The sequence below is a fragment of the Capsicum annuum genome, chromosome 2 (assembly GCF_002878395.1).
Source record: "Capsicum annuum cultivar UCD-10X-F1 chromosome 2, UCD10Xv1.1, whole genome shotgun sequence".
In the NCBI taxonomy this organism is placed as follows: Eukaryota; Viridiplantae; Streptophyta; class Magnoliopsida; order Solanales; family Solanaceae; genus Capsicum; species Capsicum annuum.
The window spans coordinates 127,129,414-127,148,303 of NC_061112.1; the positions used below are offsets into that span (position 1 = coordinate 127,129,414).

The 18,890-nt window shown below is 34.8% G+C and overlaps 1 protein-coding gene across 4 annotated transcripts in view; it reads left to right on the forward strand.

Moving 5' to 3' along the window:
- The first annotated feature begins 3,707 nt into the window (after positions 1–3,707).
- The window catches only part of LOC107859329, a 20,612-nt gene continuing 5,429 nt past the window's right edge, over positions 3,708–18,890 (forward strand). For 2 of the 4 annotated variants that reach the window (XM_016704305.2, XM_016704306.2), the window contains exons 1-3: positions 3,708–3,914; positions 5,877–6,100; positions 7,113–7,232. In XM_016704305.2, coding sequence (XP_016559791.1) covers positions 5,879–6,100; positions 7,113–7,226 — 336 coding nt within the window. In that variant the 5' untranslated portion in view covers positions 3,708–3,914; positions 5,877–5,878 and the 3' untranslated portion in view covers positions 7,227–7,232. Of the gene's footprint in view, positions 3,915–5,876; positions 6,101–7,112; positions 7,233–10,279; positions 11,577–18,890 lie in introns of those variants that run through there. The other 2 variants (XR_007052346.1, XM_047406905.1) reach the window with 2 other exon arrangements.

An 18,890-nucleotide genomic window follows, 5' to 3' on the forward strand; every position in this document is an offset into this window, starting at 1 on the left:
TTAATTTCAGCCATTACTGTAGAACTGAAAATTGACGAAAGCAGACAAAAAAAATTGAGGCTCGTTACATAGTTGATGGTAATGCGTCACCCTTGTTGATTCGTCATGAGATGAGTGTGAAGCTTTATATTGAAATTAAGAAAAGTGAGCCTGGTTTTGAAATGTATCCACTTATCATCACTGCAGTAGATAAATCTGATAGTGAGATATTGTTTGATGGGAAAGCTGGTGCAGTAATGTGTTTGAAAAATCTGTGTGAAGATGTTGCAGACTTAATTAGTTATACTACTAATTGTTCTGCTCTGTTGCCGTTGTTCAATATGAAGGGGAATAAGGTCATTACAGATTGAAAAAATAGTGATGTTAAGGTTGGGCAAATCTACAAGGACAAGTGTACTCTTATTTCAGTTATGACAAGGTACGCCAATGAGCATGCAAAAATATCTGACAAAAAAAGATTTTTATCTTGTTTAACATTTCAAAAGTAGTTATTTGTCTCTTGTTTATTGAAATATGTATCTAACGTAAAATTGATTGTTGTTTTACGTAATCCTATTTTTGTTATGTTAAGCATGCCGAGATACATACTTGGCCTGACTAGAAACATTTTTTCTTCATCTTGTATCTCTGGTTCTAGTTGTGTATATATATGTATCTCTTGATATTTTAATTTTAGTGATATAAGCATACCAAAGATACATATTAACAATGTTAAAGATACACATTGTGCAATATGGTACATTTATGTATCTCTCGTTAATTTTTTTCTGTAAGATAAAATACATCTTAACTTTTTGAAGATATTATGAGTTTTTTTTGTATGATTGTAGCTATATCCTAAGATGTCGTTCGGAGGATTGCATATAGATATTTAAGGCATCATGTCGGCGGGGTATTGACTTCTTTAAAATTTGATTTTTTTTAAGATGTTCACACATGCCCGTTGAAAGGTAGAGTTTTTACACAACTTCAAGCTACAATTGGTTTTGTTAGTAGTTTTGTTGCTCCAAAACTGGTCAATTACAAAAGAATACACACGGGCTAACAAAATCAACCGTAGTTTGAAGTTGTGTAAAAACTCTATCTTTCAACGGGCATGTGTGGACATCTTGAAAAAATTAAACTTTAAAGAGGTCAGTACCCCGACGACATGATGCCTTAAATATTCATTCACAATCCTCCGAATGACATCTTAGGATATATCTGCAATTATACAAAAAAAACCCTCATAATATCTTTAAAAAGTTAAGATGTATTTTATCTTATAGAAAAAATTAACGAGAGATACATAAAAGTACCATATTGCACAATATGTATCTTTAACACTGTTAATACGTATCTTTGGTATGCTTATATCACTAAAATTAAAATATCAAGAGATACATATATATACACAACCAGAACCAGAGATACAAAATGAAGAAAAAATGTTTCTAGTCAGGGCAAATATGTATCTCGGCATACTTAACATAACAGAAATAGAATTACGTAAAACAACAATCAATTTTACGTTAGATACATATTCAATAAACAAGAGACAAATAACTACTTTTGAAACGTTAAACAAGATAGAAACCTTTTTTTGTAAGATATTTTTGCATAGAATTTGAAGGAATGCTCATTGGCGTACCTTGTCATAACTGAAATAAGAGTACACTTGTCCTTGTAGATTTGCCCAACCTTAACATCACTATTTTTGCAATTTGTAATGATCTTATTCCCCTTCATATCGAACAACGGCAATGGAGCAGAACAATTAGTAGTATAACTAATTAAGTCTGCAACATCTTCACACGGATTTTCCAAACACATTACTGCACCAGCTTTCCCATCAAACAATATCTCACTATCAGACTTATCTACTGCAGTAGTGATAAGTGAATACATTTCAAAACCAGGCTCACTTTTCTTAATTTCAATATAAAGCTTCACACTCATCTCATTACGAATCAACAGCGGTGGCTCATTACCATCAACTATGTAACGAGCCTCAATTTTTTTTTCTACTTTCGTTAATTTTCAGTTCTACAGCAATGGTTGAAATTAATTTATCATACGTTACATGTTCACTAACAACGATTCCATCACTCTTATAGCGCTCGTACTTTATATCGTTAATCCAAACACCGGAAAGATGTAACAACATTGAAGTATTCATTGCAATTACTTCAAATGAAATCAAGAAAAAAAAAAGGTCGTAGGAATCGATTCTATCTAGAAACTGATGATGGAAGAAAAATTATTTTAAAAGGTGGAATAACAAATAAATTTCCTATTAACATGGGATTTTATACAGATTTTACCATTATTAGTTGGAAAAAATTCATAAAAGAACAACTTAAGTTACAAAACTACTAAAAATCCATCCACTTTTAAAAAATTACAAATATCTCAATATTTACTGCTTTTACCTTGTGTAGTTAAAAGTTGAGATACATGTTAAAAACTCCCTTTTTCTGGTTTCAACTTTACCTAATTAAGAAACGATTTCCTCCTCATTCAACGCCTTCTTTTTTGTTGCGGTTTCAATCCATTTCTTTCCTCGAATTCAAGCTTTTGAATTAAGATAAAATTTCCCCCTAAAATCATATTCAATATCTTCTTAGCATATCTTACGATTTTTTTTTCAAAAAGCAATAATTTGATACCGTTTTTATAAAGTGCTATTTCGGTGATATTGTTTAATTAAGTCTTTGATTGTCGATTTTTTCAGTCTATATTGTTTGAATTAACATAATGAATAGAGATTCAGGACCATCTTTTAGTCTTGGAGTCTCTCAATTAGACAATATCAAACAATTTGTTCCTGGTATTTTTCACTAAAAGTCTATTGATTTTAATGAAAATAGATTCACGTACAGAAATGATTCATCTACCATGAATAAATTGCGTGAAAAGCATGTCAAAAAGACTAGTTTTCCAACTTTACTGGTTTCAACTTTACCAAAAGAAGTGGCATGTTTAGTACTTATTTTTCAGAAATTGGAATTGATTTAAAAAAAGATGTATTAATATTATTTCAAAATTATTTGGGGATAATAGAATACCGCAAAATTTAGGTGTTTTTTTTTAAAAAATCCGAAATAACTTTAGTGATGTCTTTATGTCTTTTTTTTTTAAATAATTGAATTCGAACATAATTTTTTTTTTCACACTTATTTATTAGATAAGTCTCATTTTTGGTTGTGTAAAATCGTGATTTAAATGTTGCGACTGTTGACCATACTAGCAAATCTTTAGAACTAATTCCTTCAATGAAATAATTTCAAATTAGTCCTCGTAAAAAATTAGGGTTGTGCATATTTCAGTTCAAACTGTTAACCTGGATTGATAATTTGGTTATCAGATTAACGGGTCAATTTTTTAGTTAGCGGATCGAGTGTCGATTTTCAAAAATCAATTAACAGGTTGTCGGTTCGGGGCTCGAGTTTCCTAAATTTTTTATCGAACCACCAGATAACCTGATAAATACTACCCCTAATTACACACTAGTCTGACCCTAATTATAATTCTAAAAATTACATAAATATACCACTTATGCTTTAAATATTATAAAATTTTTAAATTATCTAAAACATATTACAAAAATTTCAACATAAATATTATAAAATTTTTAAATTATCTAAAACATATTACAAAAATTTCAACATATATACAGAATAGAATATTATGTATATATTGGTTTTGTTAGAGACCTACCCATTACATTCCCATTCCACCCATTACTCGTTTATGAGAATAGAGACCAAAATCTTTCAATTTTCACTCTGCCTCACTCGACAGTCATAGCGCGCCGCTTCTCTCTCAATATCGGGAATTTTTGCTCAATTTATGTTGAAATCTCAGTATTGAAGCTCAATTTTTGCTGATATTCTGTAGAGACCAAAGAAGATTTTTGCTTTTGCTCTCAACAGGTAAGAATTTTTGCCTTTGCTCGAAGCCTCGATATCATTCTTAGAAGTCTTCTTCTCCATCTTTAATTTCTGTCCAATTTTCGATATATTATGCTAAGGACCATCTCATTTGCATCATTGATTCATTGCATGTCCTATTGTCCTTCGATCTTGTCATCCGTGTAACTTGAATAAATGGATATTAATGTTTTGTGTCGATTGTCGAGCTTGTACTCTTTGTTGTGAAATTACTCTTTGTTGTCGAGCCATGTACTCTTTGTGTCGAGTTTGTTGTGATTGTGAATAAACAGTTATTTTATTGTGAAATTCGTGCAGTATTGTGAATAAGATGTTGGTACTGGTAGTGCTCCGGCAGGTGTGTGTGGTTGAATGAATTCTTGCAGATTGTGAATATGATGTTGGCACTGGTAGTGCTCCTGCAGAGGTGTGTTGGGGGGGGGGGGGGGGGGGGGTGGGTGAATTCTTGCAGTATTGTGAATATGATGTTGGTGGGAGTTTTTTTTCGTTTGAATGAATTCTTGAAAGTATTGTGAGTTTGGTGCTTTCTTGGTATGAATGTAATTGTAAAAAGTTGGTATTTTTATGGAGTTTTGAGGTTGTTTATTGTGAAAATATGATGACTTTTGAATGAATTCTTGAAAGCATTGTGAGTTTGGTGCTTTCTTGGTATGAATGTAATTGTAAATAGTTGGTGTGAAAATATGCTTTCTTGTAAATATGCATATAAGTTGGTAGTGAAAATATGCTTTCTTGTAAACGAATTACTTAGTTTATAGGAGTAATGAACTTTTCTCTTTGTTGAGAGTAGTGCTTACGTAGAGTTGCCTAAGTCCAAAACTGGTTAGAGTTAACCAGTGTTGAGGAAGCCTTGGCAGAGTTATCAAGACGAGCTTGTAGTAGAGTTATTACAAGCGAGAGGTGCCTAGAGTTGCGCTGAAATCGAGTCGGTAATCAAGAGGTTGATTATTTTGGATTTATGAGCTGCTTGTGAGAGCAAGCCGTGTTTTTTCCTTTTAGAGTAAAGGGGTTTTTCACGTTAAAATCTTGTGTTTTTACTTTTCCTGCACTGTCTCTTGCTTCCTGTTTGCTTTACTGTGTTTTGCCTGTGATTGACTTTGAGGGACCTGGTCCTTCACTGTGTGGTGCAACCCCCAGGGTTTCAACAGTCTCCTCTCTTCACTGTCTGCTTCTCCTTTAACTGACACCACACCTCAATGAATAAAGTCATCCTTGTTTCTTTTATGGAAGTTGTGATGTTAAAAAATTTCACTCTGTGGTAGTGTAATTTTTGAAACATGTTGACATTTAAAGAACATGGAAATGGTAGTATGTGCATGATTAAAATTGGAACACCGAGAGTGATGTGGTGGTGATATCTTGAGTATTAACAGTAGAATTGAGGATTCTTATGTCATACAGGACTCCACCTATTGGGAATTGTGGTAGCACTTTAATAATATGTCTTGGATTTTTTTATTTGGCTGATCTTCATTTTGAGGAGATAGAGTTAACTGATTGTTTCCTTGAATTAAGAGTGATGGTCTAGCATGGTAGTACTGTAAGAAGACTTCAAATTTTAGTGGGAATCTGGCGTAAACTGGACTATGTGTTAAGGTTTGACAGAAAAAAAAAAGTTTCCAAGTGGCTATTCTTTTCCATTCCAGTCGTTTCTTTGGCCCAAATGCTTCAGTTTAAATTGTTTTACATGTTTGAATCTTGATCTTTGCTTGTGTGTATACATCACTTTCAGGTACTTTTGACATTGAAATGGCCTATAGTTCATCCAAAATAGTTCATGGTGTTAACTATCTTCTAAATCCTTTTATGATAGGGGTTTTAAAATCGTTGAAAACTATCCAAAAAATTTGATCTTTTCTTTTCCCTTTTTGGCCCAATATTTTGTATCCCAATGTTTGGCTTTTTAGAGTGCTGGTCAAATTTCGTTATTTGGGGATTTTGCAGAAATGGGGTTAAGAGATACGCTGATGGTGTATAGAAATCTAATAAAGGCAGTTGAAAAGCATATAGGGAAGGAAGAACACAAGGTTCATTTCACTGACTTCATCAGGGAAGAGTTCAGGAAGAAGAGAAATCTTGATTACCCAAAAGACCCTTCTTTTATCCTGCAAAGAATTAAGCTTGCTCAAAATTATACTTACCTTCTCAACAGTGTCCATCATCATAAGGTTAGCTTCATCTCTCTAGTAAATTACTCCCTCCGTCTCAATTTGCTTATTTGATTATGACTTTGCACATAAAAAAAAAAACTTTTGAATCTTGTAGTCTTAAACTAAAGATCTACAGAATTTACCAAAATGTCTTTAATCTTGTACTCTTAAACATGCCATGTGGAAAACTAAAATTAAAGAGTTAACTGAAAAGGAAAAGAAACATTCTTTTCGAAATGGACTAAAATTATATAAAGGTGATGTAATATGAATCCTTCATCAAGGTAAGTGTTGTTAAGGAGGTAGGTGCTCGTTGATATTGTGGCGTATATCAATACCATCAGGAAATCATCAATAGGATCAATTCTGTCAATATATACAACAACAACATATCCAGTATATCTCCACAAAGTGGGGTTTGGGGAGGGTAGAATGTATGCAATCCATACCACTATTTCAGAGGTAAGGTAGAGATGTTGTTTTTGATAGACCCCAGGCTCGAGACAGTTCTGTCAATATATCAGCAACTATATAATATTTTTTGCTTACAGTAGAAAGGATCAGCTGAGAAGTTATCAATTACTATGTGTGAAACTTCTTATAATATAGGGGGGTTTGCATGATAAGTTTAGTAGGAGGTAAAAGAATATCCCTTATTGGATCAAAATGTAGAGGTGTTTGCTGTTTAAAGTCGATAAATAAGAGGAGGGACAAGAAAAAGATTTCATGATGTTTTCTTCTTTTTTTTTTTTGTTTTGTTTCTTAAAATGAGGGTTTCTTGCTTAAGCTTGATTATAAGACATTGTAACTCAGCTGGGTCATTTTGTCAGACAACCGTCTCACAACCTCAATAAAGGTTAACCATCCATATCAGTGATGTTTCTTTTTTTCTAATAGAGCCCATGAATACCTTGTGGTTTTATCCTTTATTAAATATTAGTTGACCATAAATTTGAAACACAAATACAGGGGGAATCACAGGGATATTACTATTGCATTACAAATCATGTGGCCTTCTTTGTTTTTGCAGGACTTATTATTTTCTTACAACATTGCAGTGGATAGATCCAATGAGATGACGAAAGTGCTGGGTAAATCTGCTGCAAGTGTGGGTCTCCGACTACCTGATGTTTATCAGTCTTGAAAGTTGGTAGGTTTCAACTGTTTCCTTTTCCATTTACTATTTTATGTGAAAGTGGGGTAAATGATGGATCCATTTATGCTATGAAGCTTGCATATTCCTTTCTAAAGCATATCTGTGCATGTGTTTTGGAGCTATGTTGGTTTGTCCGTATTTTCCTTTCTTAGAGGAGGGGGATGTGGGGAGAGGGAGTGCTCTGGGATAGCAAATCCAGTACTGGTGTCCAGATTAAATTTGAGTCAGCATTATGTATGTTATATTGAATTAGAGAAAGGTGCTGTTGAAATCTAAGACTATAGGCCTATTAGCCTACTCCACAGTGCTTATACAATCAATGCTAAACTATTGACCAAAAGATAAAAGGCGATCAGCAAACTGGGAATCAAAATGCATTTGTTAAGAGAAGACAAATTACCAGTGCATTTTTTGTGGCAAATGAATGTTTAGATCATATAAATTTTGCTGAGGATCAGCCTAATTTACTATAGAACAGGTTGTTGATTTTCTTCTAGAGATTAAGAGTTGAAGTTCAGGATGTAATGCTCTAATGTACTGCTTCGTTTCCTGTTGGAGAAAGTTATTTTCAAGAAATATGGTATTACTGCTCAGCCAACAGCCATATTAGACTACTAGGACCACCTATCCGTGCCAATATTTTTGTTGAGCAGCTTGTTAAACAGATTTAGCATAAGACCACCTAGAATTTTTCAAACATTCAGGTCTTTGTGTCTTCTATCTGGCATTTTACCGTCCTGTTGCCATGACTTTAAGCCTATAGGTTAACTTACTGTATTTTCCGACAGTTCTATGTTCTGGTACTGATGCTTCAGTTGTCTGTGCTTAGCTTCAAAATCACAGAAAGGTGATTGCTTCCTCTCAAAGTAATAAAACATAAACTATGATTTGAATATTCTATTACAGTCATTCCTAACTGCCATACAAAGGAATTGATATTATACTGTTGGAACTCAAATGTATTTTGCTAATTTGGCTAATGCCTAATCTAACACTTGAATTTGACATGTATGGGGTTACGGTGGCTCCCCAATTTTTCCTATGGTTTGTCTAAAAAGACATTATATACTGTCAATTTTTAATAGCTTGGAACAATCCGCTGCTTCTATTGTTTTCTATTAACAAAATTATTTACATGCATATCCAATCCTATTTTATTTTCAGTAAGTTATAGCCAAGAAAATTCTTTTAACTTCGAAATGGTATCAGCTGGTTGTATTATTCTTCTCTTCAACTTCATTTGATTATAGCATCTGTAGTCTAAGGCAATAATTCTTCTATTGAGATTGTCCTGGGTTAGAGCTGCTTCATGTAAAGTAATCCAGGTGAAGGAGGTTACCATTGGAGGTGTATTGATTTTCCAGACATGCTTCCAAGGCCAATTGTCAAGCATACCATTTTGAGAGCACATGAGATTGTAGCTTTCCTTGACTGGGAACTGCCCATCTTTGGAATCCCCCCTTATCATTTTATCTTGCTATTGTTCTTCCTTTGTGTAGTGTTCCAGAGTGGCTAACAAAGTGAGGAGGTCATGGAGTTCCCAATCAAAAAGGTTCCTTCTGAACAGAGGGCTCCCAGAGTTGTTGTCTCTGTATTATTAGGCAGATGACTCTTTGTTGATTACTCTCAGGAATAGTCCACGATAAGAGGTTGTAAAAGCATTGTTGCCAAGCCATTTATCCTTATCGAATTTGAGTTGAGATCCATTGACAACTTTATAGGAGATATTCTTGAAGAAATCTTCTATCGGAAACAGCCTTTCTACTTCTTTAGAGGTAGAGGTATGGACTGCGTACATCTTACCCTCCCCAGACCTCACTATGTGGGAATACACTGGGTTTGTTGTTGTTATTCTTGAAGAAATCTGCTTGGTGGCTACTGATGTGCTTCCAAATGCTAACTCCATGTGTTAATGAGCTTGTCTTAGAACGCCAATAATTGTGGTTTACAAACTTGGCGTCATTTGCAGTCCTCCATAGTGCTATATCATCATGATTATATCTCCATAACCATTTCATTAGCATGCTTTTGTTGTGTAGTCTCAAATTCAGATTCCAAGGCCAGCTTGTGATTTTGGTTGAGTGACTTAGAGCCATTTTACCAATGAAAACTTGTGAGTTTAGTTGTTACGCTCCCATAAGAAATTCCTCTTTAGTTTGTCAAGTTGCTTCAACACTAAATTAGGGATAGGTTACAATGACATGAAGTATGTGGGAGTTCCATCGCAGACACCGTTGATTAGTGTGAGCCTGCCACTCATAGAAAGATATAGTACTTGCAAAGTTGCCCACTTGTTTCAACCTTTTCTCAGACACCATTCCAAACTCCAGGGTTTTTTAATTTTGTATCCAAAGGAAAACCAAGATAGCTAGTAGGGAAAACATAAAATGTTTGCCAACTCTTCAAGGTTTTGAATCTCATATTCTCATTTACTGGGTTGATGATACTTCTCAGCATGGTGATGTGTAGTCCTAACAGGGCTTCAAAAAATAGTAAGATGATGCCGAGGTGAGTGACTTGAGACCTCTCTTCATTACAGAACATCAGTGTATCATCTGCAAAAAGCAGATGTATGGCAGTGATAGAACTGGTGGAGTTCTTCCAACATGAAAATCTTGTAGCCATTGTAGTTCTTTATCCCTAACCATCAGCTGGGTAAAACCCTTCATAGCCCGTATGAATAGAAAGGGGAGATAGAATCATCTTGGCATAGGCCATTTTGTGGTTAAAAGTTAAAACAAGCCAACAAGGCTTCTATTGATCAAGATTTTAATATTTGACTGTTCAGATGCAGAACTGGATCCACCGTACTGATCTATCTCCAAAACCAATCTTCTTTAGCATGTTAATGAGAAAGGACCAGTTCAGCTGATCAAATTCTTTCGCGATGTCAAGTTCATATGGAATGCTTGTTAATCAACTTTTGATTTTCCAATCCAGAACCTCATTGGCTATTATAGAGGCATCAATGATCTGTCTGCCCTTTATGAATGCCCTTTATGATTTTCCTGCTATGAGTACTTTAACTCTATGGATTTCAGGTTCTCTCGTAACGAACCAACACGACCATACTCATAGGAGGAAAACATATGATTTCATACTAGATCCATATCAGAGGACAGTAACAACTTTGCACGATGTTGACTTTGTTCCAAGAAAAACCTGCAACTAAATTAGCAAGGCAGGAAGCCATAAATGCTTGCTTGGATGCACTCATGAAGGATATTAGCAGATTCAAAGGCGGGTGTTGAAGCAACTGAAAAAGGCAGTCACAATCGAAGCTGGAAAGGTAAAGCAGTGGTTGTAGGTTCAGAAACTAGTGGGAATTCCATGATTCCTAAATATAAATTTTTTGATTTTCTACGATTTCATGGACACGCGGATCCTTCGGGATGGCTGAACAGGTGCGAGCCTTTCTTTCGATGGCAGCAAACACCAGAAGGAGAGAATTTTGGACTTGCTTCTTTCCATTTGGAAGGTATTTCATGACTGGTTTCTTCAACTACAGAGACTTGCCATCTTGGGATGAATGTCAATGCAACCTTTCTTTTGGACCACCAATTAGAATTCAAAAGTTGGGAGATTTGACCAAGTTACACCAAATTGGATTTGTGGGAAATTACCAAGAATAGTTTAAGCAATTGGTTTCACAGGTTGGTACCCTTACACAAGTGCAAAATATTGAACTATACATTAGTGGTCTTGCTAATTATATAGCAATTGAGGTAAGAGTTGTATACTCCTCCAGATTTGACTACGACAATGAGTATTTTCCGTCTTTATGAATGCAAAAAACAACCCCCTTGTTCACGATTGTTGGATTTCTGTAGATCAAAGATGGAATTTCTCACCTCAACAATCTGCCAGGGTTGTGAAGAAATTGACCAGATCTGAAATGGATGAAAGATGGGTTAAGGAACTGTTTCAATTTTGACGAACTATTTCATTTGGGGTCATCAGGGCAAGAAATTATTTTGGATTGATTTTATTGTTGATGAGGAAGAATTTGATGAAAAAGAGGGAAGTACTTAATGCTTGAGGACAAGCAGGATCTGAAAGAGGGGGAGTAATGTTACCCCTTGAGCCTAGCAACAATTTACTTATAGAAAATTTAATCAGAAAGTAGATTACTTCAACTTATCTATTAATTATGGTTTCCTATTTCTCTGTAGCAGTATATATATATATATATATATATATATATATATATATATATCAGTAAGGACAACTTATCTTGTAACTATGTTTTCACATTTCCTTGTTATTAGGTGGTGGTTAATCCACTAATGTATATTTTAAGTTGTTTGAATTTAATGGGAAGGGAAGCAGAAAATTATTCCAGATTTGGAGTACTTTAACTCAAGAGATTGCAAGTTCTCTCTTAATGAACCAGCACCACAGGTCGTAGGAAGAAAACATCTGATTTCATTTTCCAGTATCCTATAACTAGATTCATATCAAGGGACTGTGGCACCATGTGGATGAAAATAATTTAACACTGCCATTATTTTCCAGTATCCTATAACTAGATTCATATCAAGGGAACTCCCAGAATTTTTGAAAGAAAGCCACGGTATATCCAAGCACGAAACCAAGCACGTGAGTTGCAACGACTCCAAGCCTTGTTCACATTCTTGGCCATGTGTGAGGCCCTTGTGAGCCCATCTAAGGGCCTATATTTAATAAAATGTAAAGAGGCCCACCAAGACACCCCAAACCCACCCCCTTAAATGCCAAGGGTAATTTGGTCTTTGTCCCTCCTTTCTAAGTGACTATATAAGCCATGTAATAGGGCTAGTCTTGCTTTAGTTCATTCCTATTATTGAAGAAACACAAGTCTTGTAATATTTTGAGAACTTCTCTTTCTTGTTCTTGAGAGTGAACCCAAAACTAGACAACAAAGTGTAGTAACACTTTTGTTGTTCTTTGGCTAGAAACTTGGGGGTCTTGAGGTTCATGAGTTCCTCTTGATTCAAGTAAGAATTTGGTGTAAATATCTTTTAGTCTTAGGGTCCTAATCTTCATGTTAGGGTTCTTAGATTCTAGGATATTTTGTGTCAAGTTACTATCCATTATTTTGTAATCTTGTTGTTTGTATCTTGCTATAGTGAAGCCGTGTGGGGCTTTTTCGATTCACTATAGTTATTGCAATCTTGTGTTATTTATCCATCTTGGTGAATATTGTCGTTGTTGCCTTGAAAACCTAGAGAAGCCGAGTGGGGCCTTTGATTCTCTAGCGATGTTGTTCTTGTTGTTCTTTTGATTCTTTGTTGTAAGTTTGATCTTTTGTATCACTTGAGGTTCTCTTTTTGACTTGTATATTGGGTAGCCTGGAGTGGAATGTCTATCAAATTAGGTCTAAGATCGCCCTGAGAATCCTTTATTCCCTTGGATCTTCTTGTGTAATGAGTCCTTTAACTCTTATATCAACAAACACTGTAATCACCATCAATTACATGATCAGACCATAAACCCCTAATAGCAGCCATTTCACTCCATAGGTCAGACCTTTTTGGAATAACTTGGGGGCCATAAACATATGTGAATACCTCTTTGAAGTCATCGGAAAGACTTTCAAATCTGTATGAAATTGAAAAGATCCAGTATGGTTGTCCACACACTGCCAAAATCTTTTATCTAACATGATAATGATATACCCCCTCTACTACCACAAGCATTTGGTTCATCCCAAGAAACCCATCTGTTCGACCGTATCTGTCTGATCCATGGAATGCACCACTCTTCAATTTTAGTCTCCTGGAGGAAGAATATCCACCTTATATTTGCGCAAGAGAGATTCTTGGGGCTTCTTTTATTCTCATCATTTAAACCATGTACATTCCAGCTTAACATTTTTACTTTTATTTGGATTTTGCTTTGCAGGGATAAAACACAAGAATAGACCCAAATTGGGGTGACTTTCAAATTTTAGCCCCAAATAAAAAAGCTTCTTAAAAATAGCCTTTAGCTTGTAACTAATACTTTTTTGGACGAAATTGCCCTGCCAATATATTCACCTTTTTTTCCGTTTTTAACCTCTTTCTTTCCAAAGTAAAACAGTCAACCCATCTTTAAATTTCCAGTCATAAGGTTTCTTTCAGTCAGCGATAGCCATACAAAAGTGAAATTAATTAATTGAACATAAGAAGGTAAGAACATCATCATCAAAATTTTTTAATTTTTTGGGTAGTTGGGTGGATTTTAGCTCATTATGCGTAAACAAAATTTAGATTTAATTTGCAGCAAACTTATGCATTGTTGAAGCACACATCTAAATTGCAGCAAATTTTAGCTTATTGATCCGTTGCAATAAATTTTAACTCATTATATAATTAGCATATTCATTTGATTTTTGGGGTGGTTGGGTGGATTTTAACTCAATATGTGTAAACAAAATTCAGATTTAATTTGCACCAAACTTATGCATAGTTGAAGAACACATTTAATTTGCAGCAAATTTTAGCTTATTGATGCATTGTAGTAAATTTTAACTCATTATATAATTAGCATATTGATTTGATAGATGCTTAATAACTCTTAAACTAGAGGAAAGACTTGGGCAAAAGAACAAGTTGTGCTCTATGGGTAAGAGTTGACATTAGCCTGGTATGTAGGGGTGGGCATGGTATGGTATGGTACGGTATTTGAAACTTCGGTACGGTAATTTTGGTATTCGATTTTTAAAAACATTATACCATTACCATACCATATTAATTCGGTATGGTTCGGTATTTTGACATTTGGTTTTGGTATTTTGCGGTATTGTAATCGGTAACCATAGTTTATTTAACTTTGACAATATATACTCGTATGCTAGAGTATTATTACTTCGACTTTTCAAAAGCATGTCTTAATTGTATCATAAAAATGCATTACACATGTAGAAATATTGAAAAAGAAGTACAAACAATTCCTTTTATTAGTCAATTACACCAAAAAGATATTTCAATCAAGATAGAGTAGCGAAAGTTTCAAAGTCTAAACATTTTTATACTAATGCTAAGTATTTTTTTTGTGTATATATATATATATAAAAGTTATGTAACTATATATACTTCGGTATGCTATTCGGTATTTCGGTATGTTATTTGTAAATACCTTATACCATACCATATACCAAAAAAATTTAAAATGTATACCATATACCATACCAAATACCATAATACCAAAAACCACGGTATCAAAAATTTCGATTCAAGAATTACCATACCATGCCCACCCCTACTGGTCTGTAACGATTTAGAAGATGATCTACAACTCTTGCCCGAGAGGAGAAAATTAATCCACCAAACGAACAAGTTATGCCCCATTGGCAGGTGTTGGCACTAGTTTAGTCTGTAATGATTTGGTCGATGATCTATAACTCTCGCCCAAGAGACAAGACTTTTAGATCACAAAAGAAGTTATGCCCCATGGGCAAGAGTTGACACTGCATGTCTATAATGATTTGATAGATGATCTATAACTCTTGCCCAAGAGGCAAGACTTAAAGACACAAAATGAACAAGTTATTCTTCATGGTCAAGACTTGACTCTAACTTAGTCTTTAATTATTTGATAGATAATCTATAACTATTTCCTAAGGGACAAGATTTTTAGACCCCAAAAGAACAACTTATGCCCGATGGGCAAGATTTAACACTAGCTTAGGCAGATGATCTATAACTCTTGCCCTATTGGCAAGACTTAGAGACCAAAGGAACAAGTTATGCTTCATGGTCAAGAGTAGACACTGCTTTAGTCTTTAATGATATAGTATGATATAGTAGATGATCTATAATTATTTTTCAAGCTACAAGACTATTAGACCCCAAAAGAACAACTTGTGCTCCATGGGCAAGATTTGACACTACGTAGTCTGTAATGATTTGACAGATGATCTATAACTCTTGCCGTAGAGACAAGATTTAGACAACAAAGGAACAAGTCCATAGGCAAGAGTTTGACACTTCTTTAGTCTTTAATGATTTAGTAAATGATCTATAACTCTTGCCCCATGGGCAAGCGTTGGCACTGCCTTAGTTTCTAGCTTAACTATTTTTTAGCTTATAAATGTCTTTTAGATCACAAAAGAACAAGTTGTGCCCCATGGACAAGATTTGACACTAGCATATTCTGTAATAATTTGGCAGATGATCTATAACTCTTGTCCTAGAGGTAAGACTTAGACACCAACAGTACAAGTGCATGGTCTAGAGTTGACACTGCCTTAGTCTTTAATGATTTGATAGATGATTTATAACTCTTACCCAATAGGCAAAACTTTTAGATCATAAAAGAAGTTATGCCCCATGGGTAAGAGTTGACACTGCCTTAGTCTGTAATGATTTGGCAGATGATCTATAACTCTTGCCCTAGAGGCAATAGTTGACACTGCCTTACTCTTTAATGATTTTACTTGTTGAAGATATATATTCTAAATTAAACTGTTACTAAGCTTTTGTTGTTTCATTTTTCATTAGGTTGTGCTCGGAATAGATGAAAAAGAAATGAGTATTGAGCAATACAATATAGGGCAATCAATTGAAAGTATTGGTAGAAATAATGAGCTAATAGTTATTAAACCAATGTTGGAGACTGAAATAGCTGAAGAAATGGGGCAGCCATCCGAGATTAAGAGGGTACGACAAAAAAAGAAAAGGATAATTAATATTGAAACTAGTTTTCTGAGACACAATGCCTCTCTGAATGAGGTAAATGTCAAGTCGATTTTCCTTGACAAAGAAAATATGGCGAAGTGTATGTCAAATATTGGAATTACACACAACATCCAGTTTAAGGTTATCAAATCAAGCAAAACAAGATATTCGCTAAGATGTTTGGATGACAACTGCGTGTTGTGTTTTCATGCCTCAAAGATTGTCGAATCTTTGCTCTTTCAGGTTACTGCATATGAAAAGACCCACAGTTGCACGATTGATTTCATAACATCCGACCATAGGAATGCGACATCAAAGGTTATATGTGACTACATACTAGAGTTTGTGCATGACTCTAGTAATGTAATCACACCAAATAAAAAGCTTAAAGATAGTAAACCTATCATTTTGACTTATTCAATTCTGACTCGATGAATGTCCAAAAATCAGTGTTCAAGCTTGACAGGTTATCAATGTCACAAATGAAAGGATGTTTTTGATAAAAAATGAATTGGGATGCACTCGAATCAAAATCTGTCACATGGAGATTTGGCTAACTATCCTGCAAATTTCTGTCTAATCGTTTTTTGAGGAGTGGCGTCCTTTATTTCTACTTCTATGGAAGGTGGCCCAGAATTCAACTCGGAAGCAACATCAGTAATGGCTGATTTGTTGCCCTTTTTCCTCCTAATATATGTTCGTTAGTAGGCAAGCCAAGCCACAGCCCGGAATAATAGGTAACGGGCTAATAGGCAGAAATCAGAAAAGATCGCGTATAATGATAGCAATAATAAAGAGTAACAAACAGAAAGTAAACATATCTCGTATACTAAAACGAGGGAAGGAAAATGAGAAAATGCACAAAAGAATCCCTCCCAAGACCTAATAAGATCGATTGAAAACACATCAAGAAACTCACGTACCATAGGGACGGAGTCACGCAATAGACTCTCGACATTGACATCCTGAACATAAGCATGAAATGACTCATAACCCATAGACATCAGATGCCGGACTCGAACCAGAACTCAAAGGAACCATAACCATAATCAGATGTCGGACTCGAACCGGAATTCATAGTAACCATAATAATTAAATGCCGGACTCGAACTGGAACTCATAGTAACTCTACCCAACTTAAATATTAAAATTCACACCATACCATGACAATGTCAACGTGTTAGATATTAACAAGAGGACACGTGCTGGATTCGAACCGGACATAGTGGATAATAACGAGAGGCCACATATATAATATTCAATAGAATTTTTCAGTGGAGAGCCTTTAAGCTTCCTTAACAGTAATCTTTTAATTTCAGATAATTCAGACTTCAAAAATTTGTTCTCATCTAGAATCTTTTTAAATCTCTTCGAACATGTTCTTCGAAGTTTCTGCATACAGGATACATGAAAAATTAAAAATAATCTATTTAACAGGTTATATATGAGAGATTAGAGGAAAAGAATCAATGCATACATCAAGTTTCTCATTTAACACACTGAATCGCTTGTCTTCACTATCATTATTAGTTGGCAGCTCATGCTCCAGAGTGAATGCATCCACAAAACCTTTCTATTAATCAAAAAAATTAATAGAACTAAGAATTACTATAAACACACACTGATTAAATAAATAAAATAAGCATAGATACTTACCGAAGACTTTGATTTGTTTGAGTTAAAAAAACTTGACCACTGTTGTGTATTGTGGAGTAGTACATGCCATATAACGCAACATAAGGGCATATTTTTCATTTGAGACTATCTGTACATGTTTTTCTCGATATGTGGGAAAAATATCCCATGCCCATACCATAAAGGCATATAGAAAACCAACAAGCTAGTATGATGCTCCAACAGTGGTTTTTGTTGGTTTTAATGAGTTTTTCAATGAACTTTTCTTTGAAAGATAGTTCACCCCATCCAAACTCTCTACACAAAGCTTCATCCCCCAGTATCATAATATGATTAGCATAGATGACTTTGACATGCCTCCCCAACAACACGCGTCTTAAAATATAAATTTCAGCTAGCTTGACAACGTTTAAATCATTTTGGACTTCACTTTTCCTTGTTTTCATAAAAGTTTTCAAGTCCTTTTTTAATTTGTCTGCTCCATCAAAATAAGTATTCAACAAACGACTTTCACTTCCTTTTTCCCTAACTGATGCTAATTTATTACTTGAACTTTTAGTTGACAAACCAGTAACAAGACCAAAACATCAAGTGTGAACTCAATGTAACTTCCCTGAACATAAAATGCCATTGAATTCTTCTTGTTACATCTTACTTAAGATAAAAACATGCAATGTAAAAGCATACCGAATGGATTTAGATTACCTAATTGCATGAATTTCCCAAAAACACCTTTTCTCTAATAATGACAACTGATTGTCATCCACAAAGGTTGTTATAGTTGTGTGATCATTAAAGACTAAGGCAGTGTCAACTCTTGACCACGAAGCATAACTTGTTCCTTTGGTCTCTAAGTCTTGCCTCTAGGGCAAGAGTTATAGATCATCTATCTACGCTAGTGTTAAATTTGGCCCATCGGGCATAAGTTGTTCTTTGGGGTCTAAAAGTCTTGTCCCTTGGGAAATAGTTATAGATTATCTATCAAATTATTAAAGACTAAGTTAGTTTTAAGTCTTGACCATGAAGGATAACTTGTTCATTTGGTGTCTAAGTCTTGCCTCTAGGGCAAGAGTTATAATCATCTGCCAAATCATTATAGACATGCAGCGTCAACTCTTGGCCATGGGGCATAAGTTCTTTTGTGATCTAAAAGTCGCCTCTTGGGCAAGAGTTATAGATCATCTACCAAATTATTACAGACTAAACTAGTGTCAACGCCTGCCCATGGAGCATAACTTGTTCGTTTGGTGGATTAATTTTTGCCTCTCGGGCAAGAGTTGTAGATCATCTTCTAAATTATTACAGATTAAGCTAGTGTCAATGGCTTCCCATGAAGCATAACTTGTTTATTTGGTGGATTAATTTTTGCCTCTCGGGC